We start from the raw sequence: 24,169 nt of genomic DNA, 5'->3' as shown, positions 1-24,169 counted from the left end.
CCCTTTTTAGAGGATACTGGCTGTTTGGAATTATTCATGCTACCTGTTCCCATTAGCAGATAGTGGTATGGGGTTTGCTGACCCTAGCTGTCACTCAGTGGCAGGAGCACAGTGTTTATTCTTCCTGTTTCAGTTCTTCCTTTTGGGCTGGGGGAGAAGAGCATTGGGTGGGGACCACCGCCCTTGTTACACAGCTGGCAATGCTGCTGGCTGGCAACATGCTTCCTTGTGAAGCCACTACTTGGAATCCCACTAGAAGAGCTGGAACTTGAAAGCTCCAGTTGGCTGCATTTAGGCATGTTTTCTGGGAGTTTCTGAGCCCAGATTTATGTTCAAAGGCCTAAACCTTTTCCCAGGTGAGTCTCCCTATTAAGGGGCAGGTGGGAGAGGGAAGAGTTCATTAGAAAGACCCTGACTATTGGTGATTCTCTAGGGGCTTCCTAGAGTCCTTCCTAAGGAGCTCGGGGCATATGGCATCTACAAATGGGCAGCATTGTGTCAATTCTAAGAACAACCTTAATCAGGGAAGTCAAAGGTTGGCAAGCTGGGTGGTAGCATGCAGGGACGTGAAGAGGGAAGGAAGGCCACGGTCAGATTAGCAGCTCTAGTGTTCAGTTGGTGTTGGAGAGGTGACTCACTGGACAAACGTGTGCATGCAATGCTCAAATCTTTTCACTTTCCTCTGTGAACACACTGAGGCACCTCCTTCTCCTTGACCACCTGCCTCCCTGTGTCACTGCCCTGATGTCCCATTCTTCACCTGTTTTCCTAGCTCAGCTGCCTCCCAGTCAGAAAGTGAAAACAACATTTCTTCTGGGGCTCCCAGAGTGGAGAGGTTGTTGGTACCCTTTCTTATTTTGGCTGGTGAAGGAGTGAAGGTGGAAACTGTGGTAAAAGCCCCCTGAGATTGCCTGTGTCCAGCCCTGAGGAGCCTGCCGTGGGAAGCGGGGAGTGAGGTGGAACATAAAAGGCCCTGGAGGCTGGGCGTGGTGGCCCACACCTGTAATCCCAGCACTTCAGGAGGCCAAGGGAGGCGATCACTTGAGGCCAGGAGTTCGAGACCAGCCTGGCCAACAAATACTCTACTAAAAATACAAAAGTTAACCAGGCGTGCTGGTGCGCTCCTGCAATCCCAGCTACTCAGGTGGCTGAGGTAGGAGGACTGCTTGAACCCTGGAGGTGGAGGTTGCAGTGAGCAAAGATTGTGCCACTGCACTCCAGCCTGGGGGAGGGAGCGAGAGTCTGTCTCAAAAATAAATAAATAAATAAAAATAATTAAAAAAAAAAAAGAAAGAAAGAAAAAGGCCCTGGAAATGGAAAGTCAGCCATAGTCCAAAATCTCTCTCAATTCTTCTTTGGGCCTAGTCCCTACACTCCAAAGAGCTTTGATTCTCTGTTTCTGAGAGGCAGAGACATATGAGCAAACCTTTTTTGAGGTTACCCAACCATTGTCCTATGTGCTGTTACCTCCACACCCTGGCTAGGGAGAAGCGGAAGGAGGAAGATTTTTGGAGTAGACATCCAAAGTCAATAGGTGGAGTGTCAGGTGACAGGGCCCAGCCCCTCTCATAAGCCACTGGGGTCCTCCTGAAGACTTGCTGTTTCCTTGTTCCTGGTCTGAGCCTGGCTCTTAGCCCAAGGCTTGCCTGATAGGCAGCGATTGGAAAAATAGCCCCTGTAATCCCCTGCAGCTTGTGTTCATCTGAGCCTCAATGTTCCCATCTCTAGAATGGGAGTATGTTTCCTTTTGGTGATGTATATTGTAATTAATCTGTAGTTGTCTGTACTCCACTGGCAGAGGTAGGGAAGAAAAGTGCTGACCCCGTAAAATGTTTAGATTAGTTGCATTTACTAATCAGTCTGATCTTCCCATGCCAGGCCCTAAAGAAGCCACATTCTGAATTCTTTTTCTTGAACTCTTGTCTGAAATGAAACACAGTATCTTCAGACAAATTAGAGCATTCTGAAAACACCTTTGGACACAGTAGTCCTAGCTTTCTTCCTCTTCTCTAAAGTACTCGAGGTTAGGAAGCCAGAAGTTTGCCACTCAGGGAAAGAAGTAGCCTTTGTTTGACCCTCTATGCTCACAGCAGAACTGGTAGATCTGGATAGAGGTAGCAAATAAGTGAGCAGTGGGAACAAGGCCAGAGGTTGGCAGAGGCAGAACATAGAAGAGTTCAGATCCTACTCAGCTAATGTGTGTATTTCTGTTGTTGTTGTTTTTAGAGATGAGGTCTCACTATGTTGCCCAGGCTGGTCTCAAACTCCTGGCATCAAGTGATCCTCCTGCCTCGGGCTCCCACAGTGCTGGGATTACAGGCATGAGCCACGGTGCCTGGCTTCAATCAATGTCTTTGATGCAATGCATCCAGGAGGCAAACAGTGATCTGCAGGCCGGGGGCATTGGCACTGGTGATCGCCACATGCCTCTAGAGGTGCAGCATGGGGTTCTCTCCTGAGGCTGCCGCTTCTCTGCTGCCCACATGGGTTTCAGCTGGCCCTTTAGAGAGTAGGCAGTAGGATGACAGCTCATCATACTGCTGAGAGTGAAGGGAGCAGGCTGGCTCGGGAAGGCCAGCACCTGTAAACCAAGCTGCGTCACCGTATGAAAAATGAAGAGCTTGGTGGTGCTGGACCCTGAATGCAGGGTTTGTTTCTTTCTGAGTAGAATCTCCATTCTCCATTCCACGTTAGTCATGCTTTCAGCTCTGGGATATCTGTACCAGGGGAGCACCATCAAATAACCTGTGTCTACTTGGCTGAAGTGTGTTATGGGTCTCTCTGGGGAGGTATCTTCCTCTAGTGTCTGACTGAGGCTGTTATTAAACTGATTTTTTATGTCTCAGACCACAGTGGGCTATCGGAGGAGAGGAAGAAACCTCCAACGTGTTAGCAGAGAGCCCTCAGAAGTTGGCTTAGAGTCATGCATTTGCCCCGAGCAACCTGAGCCTGATGGACATCCCCGCAAATAAAGATCTGAGCTCCTTTTATACATATGTCAGCAAGGACCTCAGGGCTGGTCCTGAATTTTTAGCTCTAGTTCCGGCTCTCTGAACTTTTTTTTTTTAATGCCTCATTAGGCCAGGGTTGTAATAAACTAGTTAGGTGACTAAAGAGAACCAATTCCTGGAAATGATTATGAAATCTTCCATGCATGAGCCGAAGAAAGAGAGAGAGAGAGAGGGAGAGAGAGAGAGAGAGAAAGAAAGAAAGAAGCAAACCTTTAGAGCTTTACACAGGAAGGGACCTGACCAGACACTCAGACTATACATCCAAGCAAGGGGGAAGACAGGGGACACAAAGATCAGGAATGCAGCTGTAGAGGTGGGCTGCTTTGCATGAAGTCCCAGGGTGCCCTTTCCCGAGTAGTGTAACTTAACTTATCTGGTCCTCAGTTTTCCCATCTGTGAAATGGGAATGATCACACCTACCGTACAGAAATGTTACCATAACTGCGATACACAATGTGAAAACACCTAGGATAGTGCCTGCTGTGCAGAAACACGTTAACAAGCAGTAGCAGCATTAAGAAGTAACAGGGTCAAGAGAACTGCAGAATTGCGCCCTAACCTGAGAATCTGCTTGGTCTTGTGAAGATCAATGGCCTCCCTGCATCCTTGATTAGATTCTAATCCTACATTAGAAATCCCCAGGGAGGCTTCCCTGATTCTGGCCTAGAGATAGATGTTTGCCTGCCCTCATCTCAGTGGTATAGGCATCATACTAGCTGGAGGTATAAGATGAAAAACAAAAGCACTGACAATACCAAGTGGTGGAGGTGGCCTCCTCTGCCAATTTGGCCTCTGGCCCTTTAAATCAACCCTCCTGACTACTCCATGGATCAGTTAGCCCATAAAGGAGAGCTGTAAACACTTGGGGCTTCCCCGCTTCTCTCCCTGAAAGTTCTTACTCAGATCTTATCTCTGCCCCCTCCAAACTCTTGGCCCTGGGACTCTAATCTGGCTCTGCCCTGGCCTTTTGAACTCTTACCAGCTCCACCACTGGTGGAGCTTAACTTTCTCCATAACGGCCTCCCTGCTAGAAACGCTCCTGGCTCTAGCCACGTGGCCAACACTCTTGCTGGGCTGGTTGTCTCCTCCCTCCCCTTCTTCCCCTAAGATGGGGTAGTCAGACAGAACATTCTAGCTGCTGAATTCCACAATGAAAGTATCAGAGCCCTTCGGAGGAAGGAGAGGTCCTGGAGAAAGGTGGTCAGGGAAGCCCTTGAGGAAGAATAGGATCTGATCTCCAGATACTAGTGGGAACAAGAGAGTCCTGTACAATTTCATGGCTTAGTCCAGGGATTGGCAGATTCTAGCTCAAGGGCCAAATCCAGCCTCCCTCCTGTTTGGGGAAATAAAGTTTTGTTGGAACACAGCTGTGGTCATTTGTTTCTGGATTGCCTGGCTGCTTTTGTGCTGCAATGGCAGAACCGAGTAGTTGCCACAGAGACTGTATGGCCTGCAAAGCCTAAAATATTTACCACGTGGCCCTTTACTAAAGAGTTGGCCAACCCCTGGTTTAGTGCATCAGGCTTCCCCAAACAGTGATGTGAGGAACTCCAGCCCCTTGAGACTGCTTCAATGAAACACAGTAATCCAACACATCTGGGAAACACACATAATGTCCCCATCCTGAGGTGTGAAACACCAAGGTGTTTCACAATACATCTTCATATAGCAAAGGCTCCAAAAGATCCTGCATAGAAGAATGTGGTTTCCCAGCATTTCCAAAACTTCATTAATCTACCAAACCTCCTTTTCCTCGGAACACCTTTTCACATCCTGAGAATCTAGCATTAGAAACAGTCTGGGTGCTGGGCCCATCCCTGCCACAAATGAGAACCAATTCCTGGAAATGATAATGAAACCTTCCATGCACGAGCCTAAGAGAGAGAGAGAAAGAAGCGAGCCTTTAGAGCTTTACACAGGAAAGGACCTGACCAGATACCTAGATCATAAATCCAAGCAAGGGGCACAGTGATCCAGAACATAGCTGCGGAGGTGGGCTGCTCCGAGTGGCCTTTGCTGAAGTATACATCTTGCAGAGCCTGCTCCCTCATTGGTTGAATGGGATCCATGATGTCTGTCCTAGCTCCATTACTGGATTTTTTGGGGCAGGTCATTGAGAAAGTGAACAGGAAAATAGTCTCAAGGGACAACTATGGTATCCTTGATTTTTGACAATGAGTTTTGCTTTGGCACAATGCTCAGCAATGGTGAAGTGAAAAAGGCCCTGAACCAAGGTCACGAGTTCTCTCTGCTAGTCCTCACAGTGCTTTAACTAACTGGGTTAACTGGGTGACTTTAAACAAGCGCCCCCCACCTGTACCCTTAACCCTGCTGGGCCTCATGTCCCTCTCTTCTAGAATGAGGGTATTAGACTAATCTCTAAAGATCTGTTAGCTCTGAAATTCTGTGATTCCATGTGGTTAGAAGTGTGCAACTTCCCTACTTATCCAAAACAACAGGTTTCTCTTACAAGCCATGAAACCGGCATCTCCTTGGTTCTCCTGGTACAGTGTCTGTGTTCAGAACCAGATATGAGGAAGTATTACTAAAGGATTTCTATGCTGCTGACAGCTTAGAAGGCAGGACTAAGCCTTCTGGAAATGTCTACCTGGCAATTCTCAACTCGATATTGGTGCCTATCTTTCCTTTCTGCCTCCACCACTCAGACTGTTCCATCCAACAATGGAGCCCAGACAGTTTGCCAACGGATCTAGCAAAAGAAAAGAGTAGATGTGATTCCTGGAAAGGCAGTGGGGCCTAGGGTGGAGCGAAAGTTCCCTGACAGGCATGAGGTGATGTAGTTACAGGGCAGAATCCACATAAAATTCCTCTTTTGTCTCCCACCTCACCCCCAAAAACCATCTTCCAGCTTCGCCAACAGTCCTCCATATCGAGGATTTATAAGCAGCTGAACAAGAGGGGCTTTATGAAGAAGGCGAGAATATACTGAAAATACCCTGCTCCTCCATGAATGTAGGAAAATCCCAGAAAATCTTGGCCGGGTCAAAAGGTCTACGGCACAATGAGCCTGGGTCCAAATGGGGCGGGATGATGTGAGGAATGGGTGTTTGCCCTTTTGGTCTCAGTGTAGAAACCAGTTTCCTGTGGGGTCATCTAGGGGACTCCCAAAAGGAGGGGCAGAAGCCAGGGGGATCCAGAGTTCTTGCAGAGGCAGGGTGCCCAGAGGCCACTGAGCCCCCAAGTCAGTCAATCAGCCACAGGTATTTATTGGGGTCCTACTGAGTTGGAAGTTCTCTGGGGGACATCATGAGACAGATAAAATGCAATTACTGCCCTAAAGGAGCTTAGAATCTACTTGAGAAGGCAAGGCTGGTACACTTAAATATACTTAAATGTGAGTGGGAGGCTGAGGTGCTAACAGTAGTCAGAAAAGGGGCCCCCAGCAAGGGCTGGGAGTGATGATAGAGAATTTGTCACTTTCCACACTGATTGGAAGCCTCTTCTATTTTCAAACATTCAGGAATGGAAATTTCACGCTTTTCCTAGGTGACCTCTTCCAGTGTTTCGTACACTGTTCTTGAAGTCTCCTTTGAGTCATCTTGTCACCTTTGGACGTGGATAATGCTTGACTTTCTTGGGCCCAAAGACAGCCAGCCTTTCTTCCATGGGTGGAGCACTGGCTGCATCAGCTTCTCTTCCCACAGGTGGAGGAAGGATGATGCAAAGAGGCTGGGGTCCTGAAGGCCTTTGATCTTGGTCCTTCTCCCATGGTAATGAGCAGTTCATCTTTCTGTCCCTCAGGGTCCTGCATTCCTCTCTGAGACAGTCAGGCTGGCCCCAGCAGGAAGAGAGTCATCCTGGAGCATCTTTCTTTCCACATGGGGCAGCTGGTCTGGTTGGGGGTTCACTTCCAGAAAATGTGTCATCTGAATTAGGGTGACCCTTTCTGCCTCCTGAGCTGTAGAGACACAGAGCAGATCGTGAGGGTTCTGGGTAAGGAAAGTACTGACTTTGATTTTCTAAGAACCACTCCCACCCACTGCAAGTTTTCAAGAACTTTCTGACACAGAAGCAAAGGAGCCCTAGTTGGCTAGGCTAAGCCAGCCCAGCCCCTGATAGGGCTCGGACTTTGGGGCCTGGGTCTGAGAACCTAAGCCTCCTCCACTTGCTGCCAGAAAATCTCACCCTTTCTTCACTAGGTCTACATATCACAGAGCCCTCACTTTAAGAGTACTTAAACCTGGGCATGTTGCTCTCAGAGAATTTTAGCAGGGCTTTGCAGAAGGGGGAAAAATGCGAGGTTTGATCCCAGGTCTGGGCCCTGCACTCCTGCTCTCTGCTGCGAGGGTTGCTTATGGGGCTTATGGTTAACATAGGCATCATAGCCTTTGTAATACGCCAGGAGCTTCTCCTTATGCTCTGGGTTGCCATTGACACATAAGTACAGAGATAATTTCTAATTTTATTGATTAAAAACCAAGGGAGTTTGGGCAGAGTGGCTGACGCCTATAATCCCAGCAATTTGGGAGGCCAAGGATCACTTGATGTCAGGAGTTCAACACCATTCTGGCCAACATGGTGAAACCCCATCTCTACTAAAAATACAAAAATTAGCCAGGCATAATGGTACATGCCTGTAGTCCTAGCTACTAGGGAGGCTGAGGCAGGAAAATTGGTTGAATCTTGGGAGGTGGAGGTTGTAGTGAGCTGAGATCACACCATTGCACTCCAGCCTGGATGACAGAGCAAGGCTCCGTCTAAAAAAAAAAAAAAAAAAAAAGAAAGAAAGAAAAGAAACCAAGGCCAAGAGTGGTTAAATGGCTCAGCCTAGAGTTTAGCTCTCCTACATTGAAAAGTCTTGGCAGGACTCTACCCCTACCCAGCCCTGAGGGTGTCAGGTGGGAACCAGAACTCTTCTATCTAGCCTTGGGGCTACTCAACTCACAGGTCCTCCTTCTCCAGAGCTTCCTTTGCAATAGAACCAGAGCCATAAGCATAAACAGGGCCAGCATAGTAGAGACAGGAGCCAGGGTCCGAGAGCTGCTTTCATCTTCCGGAAAAGTACTAGAGTGGGGATGGAAAGAGCACAGGGGAGAGGAGGTTGGAGCTGGGCAGAAGATTAAAGACCATTGGCCCACGTCCTTATTTTACAGATGGGGGAGCTGAGGCCAAAGCAAATGGGCAGCCCTGGTTCCCATGGCAGGTTAGTGGCAGAGCTGGGACTAGAATCTCTGTCTTCAGGCTTCCAAGCTCGAATCCTTTTCCCTCTTCCACCCATCTGTGTGTGGGCCCTGCGATGACTCCCAGTGAAAAAGAGGACTAGGTGGGAGCCAGCGACTCCAGCCTCAGCACTGGGCTCTGCCACAAACTTTCCTTGTGGCTTCAGTGCATCACCCCCTCTCTCCGGAGCGCCTATTCTTTATCTTTAAAAACAGAAAGTCCTAATGAATTTTCCAGCCTAAATATTGTCCTTCTATCATTTAGATATCACTTGAAAACCACATGGAAATACTCAGGGAGCGTTCTCACAGCAAGGCCCCTTGAGTGAGGGAGGGCATCTGATGTGTATGTCACTGTCTTGTGGGTACAAAGGGAGAGAAGTGAGCAGAGGGAGAGGGGCCTCGCTTGCATGCCAGGGATGAGGCAGATGTGGGGCCCTCCGACTGGGAGAAGGTGCCTGGGGTTACCTCTTCACGGAGGACTCCTTGCCAGGGGGCCTCCAGGGTCCTACTGCCGGGGCCTGGCTCAGCGTTGCTTGGGGACCTCTGTCTCCAGTGGCAGCATCTAGGTCCCCTGCAGCACTTCCTTCCCCAGATGCTGCCTCCATGCTGGTCCACACATCTGCAGCTGGAGTTCCCAAGATCCACACATCTGCAGCTGGAGTTCCCAAGGTCCACATGCCTGCAGCTGGAGTTGTTTCTCCAATGGAGCCCAGAGATTGTTGCTTAGAAACTGGCGTTGCTTGTGGGAAGATTTCCCAGGCCAAAGTTTCTGAGACCAGAGCTGGTGGCCTAATGGTTCCTGGGACCTTTTTGGCTGCATCAAGAGCTATCCTGACCCCCTCTGTGTCCTCCCTTGGCCTATCAGCCTTGGTAGTTGTCATCTCCCTCCTGTCCTTGCTGGCTCTAACCCTGTTTGTCACCAAGCTTATGGTGCCCTCCCAAACACCTTCGGTTGTATTGGACATGCTTCTGCTTTTTGAAGCTGGACTCTCTGGAATGGGAGCTGGTACTTTGACAGAACCCTCCACCCAGCTGCCTGTCCCTGGAGCTGCTGGCCTGGTTGCTCCTGGGGTTTGTCTTCCCTCAGCTGAAGCTGTAGTCATGCTGGTTCCTGGAGTTGAAGCAACTGTGTCCTGCGCTGTCCCCTGTCCTAAGGCCTGGGTGGTTCCTGGGGTCCATCTGTTGGCCACTGGAGACGCTGTTCCATAGGATCTCATGGTGAGCTCCCCAGCAGCTGGGGTGGCTGTGGGGAGGGTGCTGGAGGGACCTGTGTGGACAGCAGAGGGAGGCCACATGGGAAGGCTGGCAGGCCGCCTACTGGATTTGGCAAAGGACACCAGGTTTAAAATGTCTGCTAAGTGGAATGCAACCTCACTAAGAGATGCTGTCTTTGACCAATAGGTTGGATAAAATAAAAAATAGGAAAATTTTTCATTCTTCAGTTTGTGGCAAACATTCTCTAGTCTGTGGCAGACACTGACGTGTTATACTCCTATTTCCTTCTCCCATGCCCACATATTTTCTATCCAGCTGTCTTGAATCGCCAAGCTGTTTTCTCCAGAGGCCCACCGCCCAGCAGGTATTGCTCTTCAAAAAAGATAAAAGAAACACTCTACTTCTAGCAGAGCAGCCAGTTGCAGCAGGTGACTGGAGAGCAGCATCTAATAGAACTAACCTGCTTTCAGGCTGCCTCCTCTGCCAAGTGCCCTTTCACAGCCTGGATGCCCTTCCTATGCTCTGGGTGCCTGACTTGGGATCAACAACCAGAACCTGCCGCAGACGGCCTAGGCCTGGGAGCTGTCAGATATCTGCTGAGGGGCTCAGCAAGAGTCTGTGTGGACAGCCCAGTTGCAATCCTTCTGCCCTGCCTGTCACACCTCCTCTGCAGTGCTGCCGCTTCTCTGCATGTCTGAACATGCAGCTATCAGGATCCTAAGAAGCCACATTATCCCATTCTTGGAGCCATCTCCAAATATATGTTTCATGACATTTGGGGGACTCAGGTGGGAGAGTGTACATGCATTCACTGGGGAAGTTATTCCTAAAATCTCCCTTTCTTTTGAAGGCAGCCTTCTTCTGAAATGAAAGCCTGCTTCTTAACGTCTTTGCCTTACCCCAGCTTTTCATTGTCACTTCCCTAATGTTTCAAGCCCTTCTAGGACTCTGAGGCTTCTCTCCCACTTTCTCCTTCCTAGAATGTGCTTCACCAAGCTTAGCCCATCAGCCGTCAGCTCATACCTGCAGAGATGGTCAGATTCATGCTTAAGAACAGCATGTTGTTTTCACTTCCAATGCCGCAGAGGTAGCATCCAATGTCATCCGGGGACAGTTGGGACAGCCTCACCACAAACAAGCCTCTCTGTGGAAAGTCTGTGAGGGCCACACGGTCACGATAGCGATGGTGAGTGTAGTGGTTGGTGGACACAATGGTCTGGCAGATCCATCTTGGGGGCCCCAGACGGCACCAGTACTTCCTCTGGTGCCTGTTGACAGATGAGGGGGCATAATGGCACTGGATGGTGACAGCTCCTCCAGGCTCCCCTGACACCAGCCTTGAGCCCTTCAATGCATTTGGAGCTGCAGACAGAGAAGGCAGTCAAAGGAGAGGGAGTGGGGAGCATAGTCACTGTTTGGGGAGTCACGAGCTCTGAACTCTGCCAGAATTAGGGGTCAAGTCAGAAGACGCCACTGTGAACATGGAGCAGAATCAATATAAAAATGGCAGAACTCAGCCATTGGGAAAGCAGATGTTGTCCCAAGGTATGGAAGATGAAGACGTAATCATAATCTTACCCACCCAGATAAGCTAACACTTATCCTGAGCTATCCTGGACCATCCAGAGCGTGGGTTCCCCTGTGCTCCAAGGCAGATGTTTAAAAAGATGCCATCTAAGCACACATAAGAGAGCTGAGGCAACATCTGACACTCACTCACTCAGTCACTCCTCACTGTAGATTTAGACAACACAGTCCAAACCATGCCACCAGTGATAACATTAAATGGTAATTTATCATTAAAAGACAAAAATATTCACAATTATAAACAAGGACCCTTTCAGGACAACAGTGATGATTCCCTGACAGAAGGGCTCTGGTTTGCATGGAATGTAAAAGTGAGATGCTAAGCAGTAAGAACATATCAGTGTACCTTTCATCTGCAAAAGATGGGGAGCCCTGAAACACAAGAATCCCGTTCTGCTTGGTGGGTACCTGTTTGGACCACTGGTTGCAAAATTTTTCACACTAGTCACTTTTCCATAGAAACAGAAACAACCAAATGCCACCATATAAGCACAGATGAGCAGTACTGTGAATATGTCCACTTGGCAACAGACATAAGGACAATTCGTAGTTGAATCACATATGTGGCCAGCTTCCTGGATGACTTAAATGTGGTGGGGTGCAAGCAGAAACAAAGTTTATTCTTTCTCTCACTGCCTCTTCATACCTTCTCCGTGGACATCTCTGATCCTTGATGAAATCTCAGGCACAATTTCATGTACAGTAGCTTTCTTTCATAATTTCTCATGGATAATAAAAAGTCCCGCCTAGTCTAAACTTACACATCCAGTCCAGTCCAATGAGAGATTACAACTCCAATCTCTTGCCCAGTCAAAACCCTTTCCTTTCTCCCAGCTGGGCTTGGAGTCTGTCATGGAGGAGGGGGGCATGGTTGCAGTCTGTTGCTTTGCTCTATCCCTTCCCCTGTTCAAAGCTTCTGTCTGGGGGTCTCTCCAGGGTTGGGCAGAGTGGGGAGAGGAGAGGTGAATGAGACAGTTGTGATCTGCCCTTGGTGCTTTCTGGGCATGGCAGATGACCAAGGCTGCCTCTTTTTTGCCTACCGATGTATTTTTAGCATATATGGCTGTCGTTCTCTCCTCATGAGAATTGCATGTTCTTCTGCTGGCCATTAGTGGCCACCACCCACAAGCCTATGACTTCTGGCGATCTGCCCTGCTCTGTGGTCATAGTGCCCTCTGGGTGGCCCTCTAGGTGGAGACCTTGCATTTAACACAGGAAGTACACCTGTGTCCTGCGGTCAGAAGAAACCTGGGACAGAGGGCAAGCTTGTTGTGTGGCTTTCTGGAAGTTCCTTCTCTTACTTCGCTTAAAGTGAGGGGAAAGTGATGTCTCCTGTCCCCTGGGACAAGTGAAGGGGACCACAACACAGGAACATCTCTCCGACACAGCCCTCTCAGTGAGCTCTGCAGCCGCTGATGATTCTCTCCCTCCCTCATTTGGCCTGGACAGCTTCCCGCGGGGCTGTTGCTGGGACCAGCTCTGTGGTGTCTTTCTACAGCCCCGTACATGTGGTTCAACATCTTGCGGTAGGATGTGGATGCCTGGCACCTATCAGTTTGTTCTGTCTTTAGGACATCTGAACCCCAGAAAGTTCAGTTTAATATCCTTGATTTGGTTTGGATGTTTGTCCCCTCCAAATCTCATGTTGAAATGTGATTCCCAATGTTGAGGGTGGGGCCTGGTGGGAAGTGATTGGGTCATGGGGGAGGATCTGTCATGAATGGTTTAGCACCATCCCCTTGGTGCTAAATGAGTTATTTCTTAGTTCACATGAGATCTGGGGCCTCCCCTCACCCCTTCTCTTGCTCCCTCTCTCGCCATGTGCTGTGCTGCCCCTGTTTTGTCTCCCCCATGAGCAAACGCTCCCTAAAGACTCACCAGAAGTCAAGCAGATACCAGCACCATGCTTCCTGTACAGCCTGCAGAACCATGAGCAAAATTACACTTCTTTTCTTTATAAATTACCCAGTCTCAGGTATTTCTTTATAGCACCGTAAAAATGGCCTAATATAATCCTGTTGCCAGGAACAGTTAAGTAGTTTGTGGGTGCCAGAGCAAAATGAAAATGCAGGACTTCTTGTTCAAAAGTTATTAAGAATTTCAACATGGCAACAGCAGAGCATTAAGCCAAGTACCTTCTGAGTATGCGGTCCTGTGTGACTGCACAGGCCCAGGAAACCTACCCTGCCTATTATGTGTGTATTCAGGTCTAATTGCTGAAAGAGTAGAGGTCATAAATGTTATGGCTGTATTGATACTCACTGTAAGTTTCATTAAACAACACACCCCAAACCATGTCACTAATGGGAAAGTTAAATTACCATTTAAATTTACCAAGTTGTGAATATTTGCAATATTCACAATTACAAACAAGGACCATTTCAGGACAATAGTGATGATGCCCTGATAAAGTGTGCATACCCCAGAATTCAGGAATTCCCCTCACCTGTATGTGGCACATTTGAGAGGAGCACGGCTCCACTAATCAGCAGGATGGGGTGATCTGACTTCACAGTAGAAAGCTGATTAAGAATCCTTAATCAACCCTTGCAAATGCACATAATTTTTTATTAATACCAAAGTTAAGAACCAATACCTTAAGGATTCATTTGATAGATCACAAATCAGTAGCTTTTTGTTATATATAATAATTAAGGTTTGGGAAATTTTATATTAACTACCGTAAGAATTCAAGACCAGGCCAGCATTTTAGGGTTAACGTGTGCCCACCTGGGGGCCCTGATGCCAATTCTCTGCCCATCCATGGAGGTAGGTGCCCTGGCTCTCATCCCCTCATTGTTACTCAGCAATTGTCTATTGCCATGGCTTCCATTAGGAGAGGCTAGGGCTGCCTATAGCTGTAGGGAGCCTGACTTGGTCTGAGAGAGCCTGAGAGGTCTGAGGTCCATGGTTGAACAAAGGGAGGGTAGGGGTTGTACCTGCAAAGGAGCTCTCCTCCCTCCAGCAGAGGGGCGAGGAAGGCGTGAGTGTTCCCATGGCCCGGAGATGGGTCCTGGAGGGGAGAGAGCCCTCCCACAGCCGTCTCGGATGGGGTCTTTTTTGTGGAAGGGCGAAAGAGGAACCTGCAGCAAAGGGAGGAGATGGGTCGTCAGGGGGCCATCCATGTGTCCACAAAGGCACCCACAGAGGAAGAAGCAAACAGACAGTTCCAAACCCCTGCCAGGCCAGATAGCTCCAGGCCATCCATCAAGTAAGAGCTGCCTGCCCTCCTGCAGCTTCTCCCTCCCACTGCTACCACCTTGCTGGGGTCTCAAGTAGCAGCTGCCTAGATGGGGAGGAGAGAGGGGTAGAAAAGAGGGAAGGCAGCAACCACACCCACTTCCTGGACTGCAGGCCTTGAGGGGATGAGGGAGTATACCTTTAAATGAAGATTAAAGTGCTGACCAAAGTATTTAACTGGAAACTTTAAATGATCAAATTTAGAATGTTTGAGACTTGAAGCAATTAACTTAGGACTATTACTTAGCAGAAAAATCATGGGCCTGCCTGAGTTGACGTTTACTGAAAAATTTTAAAAGGGACAGCAGGAGATTAAAGAGGTGGTGTGATTTTATCACGCAGAGTGCTTACTCAAATATTGGCTACATTTTTTGTTTTTGTTTTTGTTTTGAGATGGAGTCTCGCTCTGTTGCCCAGGTTGGAGTGCAGTGGTGCAATCTCAGCTCACTGCAACCTCTGCCCCCAGGGTTCAAGCGATTCTTCTGCCTCAGCCTCCCGAGTAGCTGGGACTACGGGTGCATGCCACCAGGCCCGGCTAATTTTTGTATTTTTAGTAGAGACAGGGTTTCACCATGTTGGTCAGGCTGGTCTCGAACTCCTGACCTCGTGATCTGCCTGCCTCAGCCTCCCAAAGTGCTGGGAGTACAGGTGTGAGCCACCGCGTCCAACCTTATTGGCTACCTTTGATTCATTAAAACTCTGATTTGTTTTTAAGCCAGTTGTTAGTCCTTTTTTGATATTATGATAGAATTTCCATTCATTCATTAATTTATTCAGTCATTATTTATTAAGCATCTACTTGGGACTAGATTCTAGGTACTGGGTACTCTTGGCGCATACTCACTATATTCCTCAATGGTTCCCTATTACCATCAGAATAAAATCTACTACAGCGTGGAGATGGAGCCATTTGTCATCTGAGCATGTTTTATACCTGGACAGTTTTCCCATACCAGCCTGTGAGGAACTTTAGGGCAGCCTGGAAGACTCAGGTCTGGTTTTGTAAGCCCTGAACCTGGGCTGGGTTTGGGACTCACCTTGTAGCAGGCACAGTATGAGGAAGAGGGGCATTTTCCATCCCGCCCTCCTGTTGGTGACCTGCAAAAAACACTCTAAATGAAAAGAGGCCTGAGAGAAGCTGGGTGAGGGTGGTGGGACTTGAGAGAACAAGCATCTTCTCGCTTCGGGATCTCAGTTTGCTTGGTGCAGGGGCTGGGTTGCAGATATCTGAGAATAAGACAAGCACTTCCCTCCCTGAGAAAGCATGACTTTATCCTCACACTCCCAAGCATGCACATTTTGGTCATGTCCACGAGGCCAAAATGTCCCTTACCCTTGAGGGTTCTGTGTTCAGAAGAGGTGAAACTCCCTCTGTAGAATTCTAGCCTGGGCACCCACTTGCCAGCCTGGAGCTCTGAGTTTGTGGGGAGCACCGTGTAGTGGAAAGGCCACATTTGAAGTCCAAACTCTAGTTGGAATTGTGGGACCTTGGAAGGTTAGTCTCAGGGATTTGATTCCTCTTCAGGAGAATGAAGGAATCTGCATGGAGTTGTTGTAACACAACTTACGTGAGATTGTGGTAAAGTGCCAGCAATGAGCCTGGAGTAGTCCACTTCTGTTCCTCTCCTCACCACTTCCTGTTTGCAGAAGGGGAATCGGTTTTATCAGGGGAAGATTTCTGTTTCACTGTTAGTGTGCCTCTGGTTATTAACAAGGAGTTAAAAATTAAATCTCAGACCAAGTAGCTCTCTGCACTAGGGTGCTATTCTGTTTCTTCTCCACAACTTCTAGAAAGCCCTCTCTGTCCTCCCATCCACACTGACCTTTACCCCACTCTGGTCTCTCCCACTGGCCTGGGGAGCTTCAAGAGGGGACGGCTTTGTATTTCATCCCTCTACCATCATGCTCTGAAAGGGTATCTAGCACATTGTAGATGTGAAATGCACAGCTATTGTGAACAGTAACCCTCCTCTTTTAATGGACACCATACTGATCACTACTCAATGGTCTTTTACCGCTTGCTGAGGAAAAAGACAGAGATTGTGGCCGGGTGCAGTGGCTCATGCCTGTAATCCCAGCACTTTGGGAGGCCGAGGCAGGTGGATCACGAGGTTAGGAGTTCAAGACCAGCCTGACCAACATGGTGAAACCCCATCTTTAATAAAAAATACAAAAATTAGCCCGACATGGTGGCATGCGACTGTAATCCCAGCTACTGAGGAGACTGAGGCAGTAGAATTGCTTGAACCCAGAAGGTGGAAGTTGCAGTGAGCCCATGCCACTGCACTCTCACTTGGGTGACAGAGCAAGACTCTGTCTCAACAACAACAACAACAAAAAAAGACAGAGATTGTACATCACACTTCTCTTGCATTCCCCAGAGGGTATTCATGGATGCTTTTTGATTGATTAAAAATCTACTCTTTGAATCTATCTATTACTTCTGTTTCTGGGACCTATAGATTTTTTAAAAAGCAAACTAAAGTTAGCCATTGAGTTTTTCTTCCTACCCTAATATGTTCCTCACTACTGTTAAGGACAGGCGCTAATAGTCAATGGTTTGGCCCATGGGCAGAAACCCCCTCACTCCCCAAACAGTTTAAGCCATGCAAAACCACTGGCCAGTTTGGGACACAGGCTGTGCAGGAGGGAATCACAAAGAGGAAAACAGGGAATAGGAGAAAAGAGAAGGCAGAGGAAGTAGGAGAACAGGGAGAGAAAAGGAGAGGTAGGAGGTGAAAGAAGGGAAAAGGGAAGAGAGAAGACAGAAGACAAAAGTAGAGAGTCCATGGGGTGGCCCTGAGCTTGTTTTCTTGCAACTAGACTTGGCAAGTTGTCCCCTCAACTTGGCTCTGCCCAGCCCTCTCCACTAAGACCTTTCCCTGCTCTATCCAGTTTGAGCCACAAGAATGGCCAGATCTTTAAAAGTCTGTAGGCTCTTTATGCAGCTTTCTGTCCCTTCCCCCTAGAAAGTCCCCTAGCTTGGGCACTGCGATGGCAGTCTCAGACCTTTCCCTGCCTTACAAAGCTTCCTGTCCCCACCTGGAGACTCTCCCAGGGTGTTCCTGCACCTAACTCATAATTTGATTAATATTCACCAAGTTCTGGCTGATTCTGGGGCTGGTACCTAGACTCCCCCTGGGCAAATTTTTCTAAAGCATTAAGTGCTGATGCAGCACATGTTGGGGCCAAAGTCTCTGCATCATACCATCCAGTTCCTCTGAAGCCACCGGTGCAGCAATCTCTGGGCTTCAGGAAGAAAAGCCGGCTCCGTGGGGGCAATGAGGAAGCAGGAGTATGAGATAAAATGTTTCCAGGGAGTTATCAGCTTTGATTGGAGGCTGGAAGGACAATATTCAACGGAATGTCTCCAAGTCACCCTCTCTGCCAATGACCTTCAGAAATCCTTTCTCCAGGAGACAGGGGGCCATAATTCAGTAGCCTGGGGCCACAGGTTTCTGTTATTGCACACTGCATTTTAGGGGATGAGACCACATGAGGGGACTCTCTTGTCCCTCTCGTCCTGCTGGGAAGGGCATGCACCTCATCTCAGCTTCAGCACAGGCTGCTGCATGACTTCCCAGATGCCTACTGGCCTTCCAAGCCCCAGCTCACTCCTATCCCCTCCCCACATCCGCTGGGCAGCAGATACGAAGGGAAGGAGTCAGTTTGGTGTAGAGGAGAGAGCACAGAACCAGGACTCAGGAGGGGCTGCAGCAGCCTCAGTCTGCTGCAATAACTTGGCCAATGTTCTGTTCCTCTCCTCTACAAAAGAAGAGCTTTGACCGCATGTTCTCCGTGTTTCTTCTCTTTCTAACGTTTTTTGGTTCTAAATTACCCAGTACTTCTAAGGAACCATGCACTCTGGTGGGTGTGAGCAGAATAATAGGGAGCTGAGAGGGAGCCCCTATGTTCTGGACTCTAGAACCCTTACCTGGCCTCCTGGGAAGGAGCCCACCTGCTCTGGGAAGGGCACTGAGGAGCATGTGTGACAGCTATGGCTACAGTTCACCCCCCACATTCAGAGGCAAGATCCCAACCTCCAGGAGAAAGCCTCATTTCACCTTTTGTTCTCCGGGCTTCACTGTGGCCTCTCCATCCATCTCAGTCTGGAAACAAGATCCAGGTGGACTTTTCTTCTCCTTATGAGATGCAGGTGTTTGGACGTCTTCCAGTTGCTCTTCTTTAAACCTGGAGACTGAGAAGTCAAGGTGGTATTTTGGAAAGCAGATGGAGCCAGCAACAGAAGGTCGGGGTGCAAGGCGTAGCTCTGCCACTCACCTCAAGTCACTTCTCTTTGGATTTTATTATTTATAAGAGGAAGCCAGTCCTAATCCCTTGTCGTTCTTACTGTCACTTATTCCTGAAGAACTTTTCCAGGGGTGGTAACAGTAGCTTCAAGAAAGAAAACACTGATCCATGTCCTTCCTCCTCTTGTGTCCCCTTCAGGGGTCTCAGACTATTTAGGGTGCCTTAGCTTACCAGCCCATTCAGGCATCTCCCAGTCAAGTGATGCAACAACTTGGGTAGGAGGGCAGGGAAAATTCAAAATTCAGGAGAGGAATTCCCCTGCCATTTGGCTGGCAGCTGGTGCCCTCCTGCTGACCTGGCCCCTCCAACTCTCATAGAGAAGCACTTTGGGCAGCTTGGGTCACTGACTTCAGAGTTGCGTGAGCTGGTGGTTACTAATTCACGTCCCTGACAAAGCATAATACAGTAAATTAGATGATCTTCATGGAAAGAGGACACTGAGAAGTGTGGCTTACCCAAATAGATGACACACTTGAAAAATACCCTAATATTTCCCTTTGGAAAATAGTTTATGGGTTTTTTTTTCCTTGTAAAATATGTGATCTTCCAATCTCTGTTGGTCTCAAACTTGTACAGCTGAAGCGCTCAACAATGAATGGGCACAAGGGGATGGGGGGTGCTGCAAACTGTAATTAGGGACCTTCACTAGGACCCCTGATAGATATGATAATATGGCACCTCTGAGCCAATTAGAAAGGGCAACTCTTCCTTAAGAATAAATTCAGTTGGTATATTGTTGTGTAGTTTGCTGTAGCCATAGATGGCAGCATGTATTCTCCATGCATTTCCCCTTCCAAATTTGAAGGCAGATTGAGGGTAGAAATTGAATCACTGAAAGCAATAGAAGAGGAAGAGAAAAACTCTATGGGGTGCTTGGAGTTTGGCCGTGACAGGACAACAGTGCATAGTGTGTGCTGGTAACTGTGTGCACAGCTGTGTGTGCTTCTCTCCCAGGACTTGGTCAGCAGCTTCCAGTGCTAGAGCTCCAGATCTTCACCTCCATCTACAGCCTCTCATATTAGTTAAAATACATCTACAATGTGAATGATATCTCCTTAGTAATGGCGCTCTTGAGCAGTGCACAATCTGAAGAACTGTATACAGTGGGCTTGCCTTCCAAGACTGCTTTCCAGAAATGAGTGACCTTCATGTAGGTGGTAGAGAGGTAGCTAATGCCTGGCTAGATTCTCCCCTTCCCCTCCTCATGGAGCAGTATAGCGTCATGTTTGATCACGTAGATTCTGGAGTCAGACTCCCCCCTCCTCTCAGTTAAGATCTCAGTTCTACTTTTTACTGGGAAAATGACATGGGTCAGGTTACTTTTTCTCTTTAAACCTGGTTTTCTTAATCTGTTAAACAGGAGAAAATAGCACCTAACTCATAAAGTTATTATGTGGATCAAATGTGATAATCCATATAATTCAAAGTTCTTAGCATGCAGTTAATTTTCATTAAACATTAGCTGAGAATATTATTAGCTTGGCTTGTAGCAAAGGAAGCAGGTGTTTTATCATGATCGAACTCTAAAAAAAAAATCCCTTCGATCGTTTTCATCTATTCAAGGGTCCCCTCCCTCCCTCCCTTCCTTCCTTCCTTTTCCTTTCCATTATTTTGGCATTTGAAAGATAAAAAATTCATCAATTTGTCTAAGGATACTTCTGAATTAAATTTATATTCTTAAGTAAACATTTGTCAAAGTTTCACCATTTTGTAAATGTTGCTGCTATTTGCATCCTTAAGGTCATATTTTTCTGTTTTATCTACTTCTGAACACTTTGAAGATTTTTTGATTACAGAAACCAAAAATTATAGTAAAGTACAGTTAATTGTAATGCACTGGTCCAGTTTCCAGAGCACTTTCTCAGAGCCATGATGTCCCTTCTCTGAAGCTTTATGGAGGAGAAAACTCCATACTGGCTGCTTCTCTTGGGGGTACAATTGAATTTTCTTATCCAGCAAAAAGCCCCAGGGGCTCCTTTACATATATGTATGACACTATAACCTTCTGAATTTAGGCACTAGACTCTGGAATCAGGCTTTGACCAGACATCAAATCTGGGAAGAGCTTTGTCCATTCCCTGTCCTCCAGCTCCCACCTCCAATCCCCCAGTTAGCAAATAACTTTGTTTGTTAAACATACACACGTGAGAGTAAAAACCAGCAAACAGAAAGCTAACCCAAGAAGGAAAAGCTAATTGTACTGTAAAACAATCCATATGGATCTCTTTTTTCTCCAAAATGTGCTTTCTAATGTGTAATGAAGAGCAGTGGACAGAGGTGCTTTAGATTCCCACGTGGCTCACCCAGTCCTGTCCCTTTCCTTGGTAGCCAAGACTTACCCTCCTCCTTATATGTTATGGTAGCTTTCTACTCGCTGTACTCACTTTGTAAGCTTTTTCTACCCTTGTTGTCTGCTAGAAAGGCACATTGTCCCTCCTAGCTCAGGTAGAATACCAAGTATTGAAGAAAACATTATTTAAAAACATCTGCCTTCATACAAGTCCTCGATTACTTACTTAGAAATTCACAAAGGAAGGTGAACTATGAGACTTGTCACTCCTCCAAATGAGAACGGAAGAAAGTATCTGTATAGCACAAATAATCATTTTATAATGGCATTTAGCAAGCTTTTATAACCTCAACCACCATTTACCTGATAGCAAAGCTTGCAGTTCAAAAATATTCAACCCCTAAACACAGGAGGCATTCCAAAGGCAGTTAGTTGAGTGCTGAGACAGTTTAAGTTCATGTACAGACCATTGGCAAAAGCACAAAGTAAAGAATCCCAGGAGATTATTTCATAGATGGGAGCATATTAGCCTAAGACTTTAGCTGTAGCTCATTCTAGAATGTTCGTACGAATTGCCATTGGAAAACATGATCAGCATGTCTTAGCATAATCTTTTCTGGAGTGACTTGAGTCTGGAAATGGAAATGAATACGTTTCTTACTGGTTAAGATTATTTGGTTAGGATGCTATTTTGAATACACATTCTCCTGCGATAATGAATCTCTGGTCCTTGCAGGATGGAAAGGGCCCCGAAAAAGTTACCTTGCCACCAAGGAGGCTATTGGTCTCCGTCTCCTCGAAGAATGGTGCTATTTGTGGGGGCTCGGTGTTCATCTCTGTTGCTGGTAGGTTGAAGGTTTGATAGCAACAGTAACTAACTCAGCGTGGATTAGTGGGAGCCTATACTGTTTGCTGGGCCCATGCGTAGCCTCTATCCTTCTGACAGTGCACCTTCCTTAATGTGTCCACTGCATTAGCACCAGGGTGGCCGATGGCCGAAGCTGGCTGATGTCAGAAAGCCAAGCCATTCTGTCAACTTGGCAGTTAGTGGTTCTTCCATGGTGGATTCTCTCTGCTGAGCTTAAGCACATGATACAAAGATCTTCACACTTCCTGCCTGCTCCTTTGTCCCTCCATGTTCCACTACCCCCACCTTTCACTCTGTATGTATTCTAACATCAGGCGATTTTTCCTTTCACACAAAATAGATGACCAGATGCACTGTGCAAGCTCTGTCCCTTGGATGGACTTTCTCCTGACTCTGTCTTTTAAGATCATTCCTTGTAGTACACCTGCTCTCCACTTTCGACTTGAACCAAACCAACTCATCTATAAACCAAGCTTGGGTTTTTCACCTGTCTGCCATTAGCTATCAAGTATGCTCTTCTGTGGCCCCTTATGAGCCCGGAGGGGGGCACTTGTGCAACAGTGGTAGTTATTGTGAGGGTCCGGGCTGCCTGCTTATGCAGCTTGCTGTGCTTTCAGGGCCTTGTGCTTGATCCCAGCTAAAGCACTTATAAGTCATGATGAATTGCCTGACCTTATGACTTGGTGGGTGTAATAACTCTTAGCTCACGATAGGTAGTTCCAGATGCATACTCATTTGGTATCCTGTGTTCAGGTACTCTATCTCAACTAGGACTCAGTATCACACCAGGAGTTGTTTTTCAAAAGGCACATGGTGCTCCCCTGCAGATGCCATGGCCTTGCAAAAGAGTCTTAGGGGACCACATGACTAGGTAGTGATTCTTCCACTAGGGCTTGCCATAAGCTCTGCACAGCATCTTTTCCCACCACCTAGACATCTAACCCTAGTGAGTGCAGGGCTGCTTACAGCTAAGCCTGGACCTGCTGCAGAGGCTTTTCCTGCTCTGGGCCCCATTCAAAGGTAGAAGCCTTTCATGCCACTAGGTGTGTGGGCCACAGCAGTATTTCCAGCTGTGGAATATGCTGCCTCCAGAACCAAAGAGGTCTATCAGATGTGTTGCTTCCTTCACTGTGGTAGGAGGTGCAAGGTATAATACCTTGTCTTTTACTTTGGATGGGGTTTCTTGGGAGGCTCTTTATCACTGGACTCCTAAAAATATTACCATGTGACAGGTCCCTGAATCTTCATAGGTTCGCCTCCATCCTCTGATCCACATGTCTTACGAAGGCCTCCAAAATATAGCCACTTCTTGTTCATGTGGCCTGACTAGCATGAGAGCATCAAATAATGGGTCAATGTGACATTTTTTAGGATATCTAGATGATGTTGATTCCTTTGGACTATATTATGACAGAGGACAGGGAAGTTAACATAGTCCTGGGGTGAAACTATAAATATGTATTGTTATTCGCCTGTATAGATGCAGATTGTTTCTAGCTCTCTTCTCTGAAGGGAATAGCAAAGAATGCATTCACCAAATCAAGGCTGCATGCCATGTACCTGAGGCTTTGCCAATCTGCTTGTAGCAGGTAGACAGACACAGTGGCTGAAAATGGGGTTACTCTTTGTTAGAGTGTGTGGTCCTTTACTGTCATCCTGCAGGGTCCACTTGGTTTCTGCAGGGGGCAACTATTGAATTAAATTGAGATATCATGGGAACGGCCATTCTTGTATCCTTTCGATTCTTATGGGTGATACTAATATCCAGAATTACTCCCAATACACGATATTGTTTTATATTTACTATCTTGGCTGGGGATGGGGCAGTTTCAGAGGCTTCACTTGGTCCTACTGTGATAGTTCTGAGCCCACAGGCCTAGCATCCAATGATCCAAGTAGCAAGTATATGAATCCCAATTATACATTCAGAGACTGGAGTAATTACCACTGGGTGTAAGCTGGACCTTGGCCAGGACTTTACTTATTACCTCGCTCCCACATGCCCCACTAGTTAGAACAGTAGCCATGAGGATGCTTTGATTCTCTGGGCAACATGCCAGCTTGGTACAGTTACCTGGGTAAATGATCCTGGGTCCCTTTGGGAAGGGCTTATGGAATCATTACTTTGCATGTTTGCTGGGGTGTTGCAGGGTTCTTTCTCCCAGAGACATGACTGAGTCCAAGTCTGAAAACTGGTTCAGATCCAGAAAAGGCCAAAGGATCATGACACTGTATTGGGGCTACTGCTTTCAGACTCCTTGTTATCCATCCTTGACTTCTTCTAGTGGTCTAAGCTAAGAAACACTCTTGTTGGTTGAGTATCTATTTTGCCTCTAGGGGCACTGTGTTCCTTTAATCATCTCCGTAACTCTGTGGGTCAGGCCTTCTTGGCTGCCAATCCAACCCCATTGCTCATTGTAATAACTTCATCCACCTGGCTTCTGCAGTTAAGTGCCACCACCTG

The 24,169-nt window shown here is 47.4% G+C and overlaps 1 protein-coding gene across 2 annotated transcripts; it reads right to left on the bottom strand.

The window, feature by feature from the left end:
* Positions 1-6,214: 6,214 nt before the first annotated feature.
* On the bottom strand, positions 6,215-18,674 carry FCAMR (Fc alpha and mu receptor). 2 transcript variants are annotated; one of them, XM_055234505.2, is made up of 8 exons: positions 18,301-18,674; positions 15,805-15,873; positions 15,274-15,334; positions 13,936-14,079; positions 10,433-10,771; positions 8,660-9,461; positions 7,918-8,036; positions 6,215-6,930 (listed from the first exon to the last, which is right to left on the bottom strand). In XM_055234505.2, exons 1-8 carry the CDS (start codon positions 18,337-18,339, stop codon positions 6,770-6,772), a joined length of 1,734 nt encoding a protein of 577 aa, XP_055090480.1. In that variant the 5' UTR covers positions 18,340-18,674; the 3' UTR covers positions 6,215-6,769. The 2 variants fall into 2 exon arrangements, with proteins under 2 accessions (XP_055090480.1, XP_055090482.1); XM_055234507.2 differs by lacking the exon at positions 8,660-9,461.
* Positions 18,675-24,169: the final 5,495 nt, after the last annotated feature.

Source organism: Symphalangus syndactylus, chromosome 19, assembly GCF_028878055.3.
Source record: "Symphalangus syndactylus isolate Jambi chromosome 19, NHGRI_mSymSyn1-v2.1_pri, whole genome shotgun sequence".
NCBI lineage: Eukaryota > Metazoa > Chordata > Mammalia > Primates > Hylobatidae > Symphalangus > Symphalangus syndactylus.
This window is presented reverse-complemented; position numbering and strand designations above follow the sequence as displayed.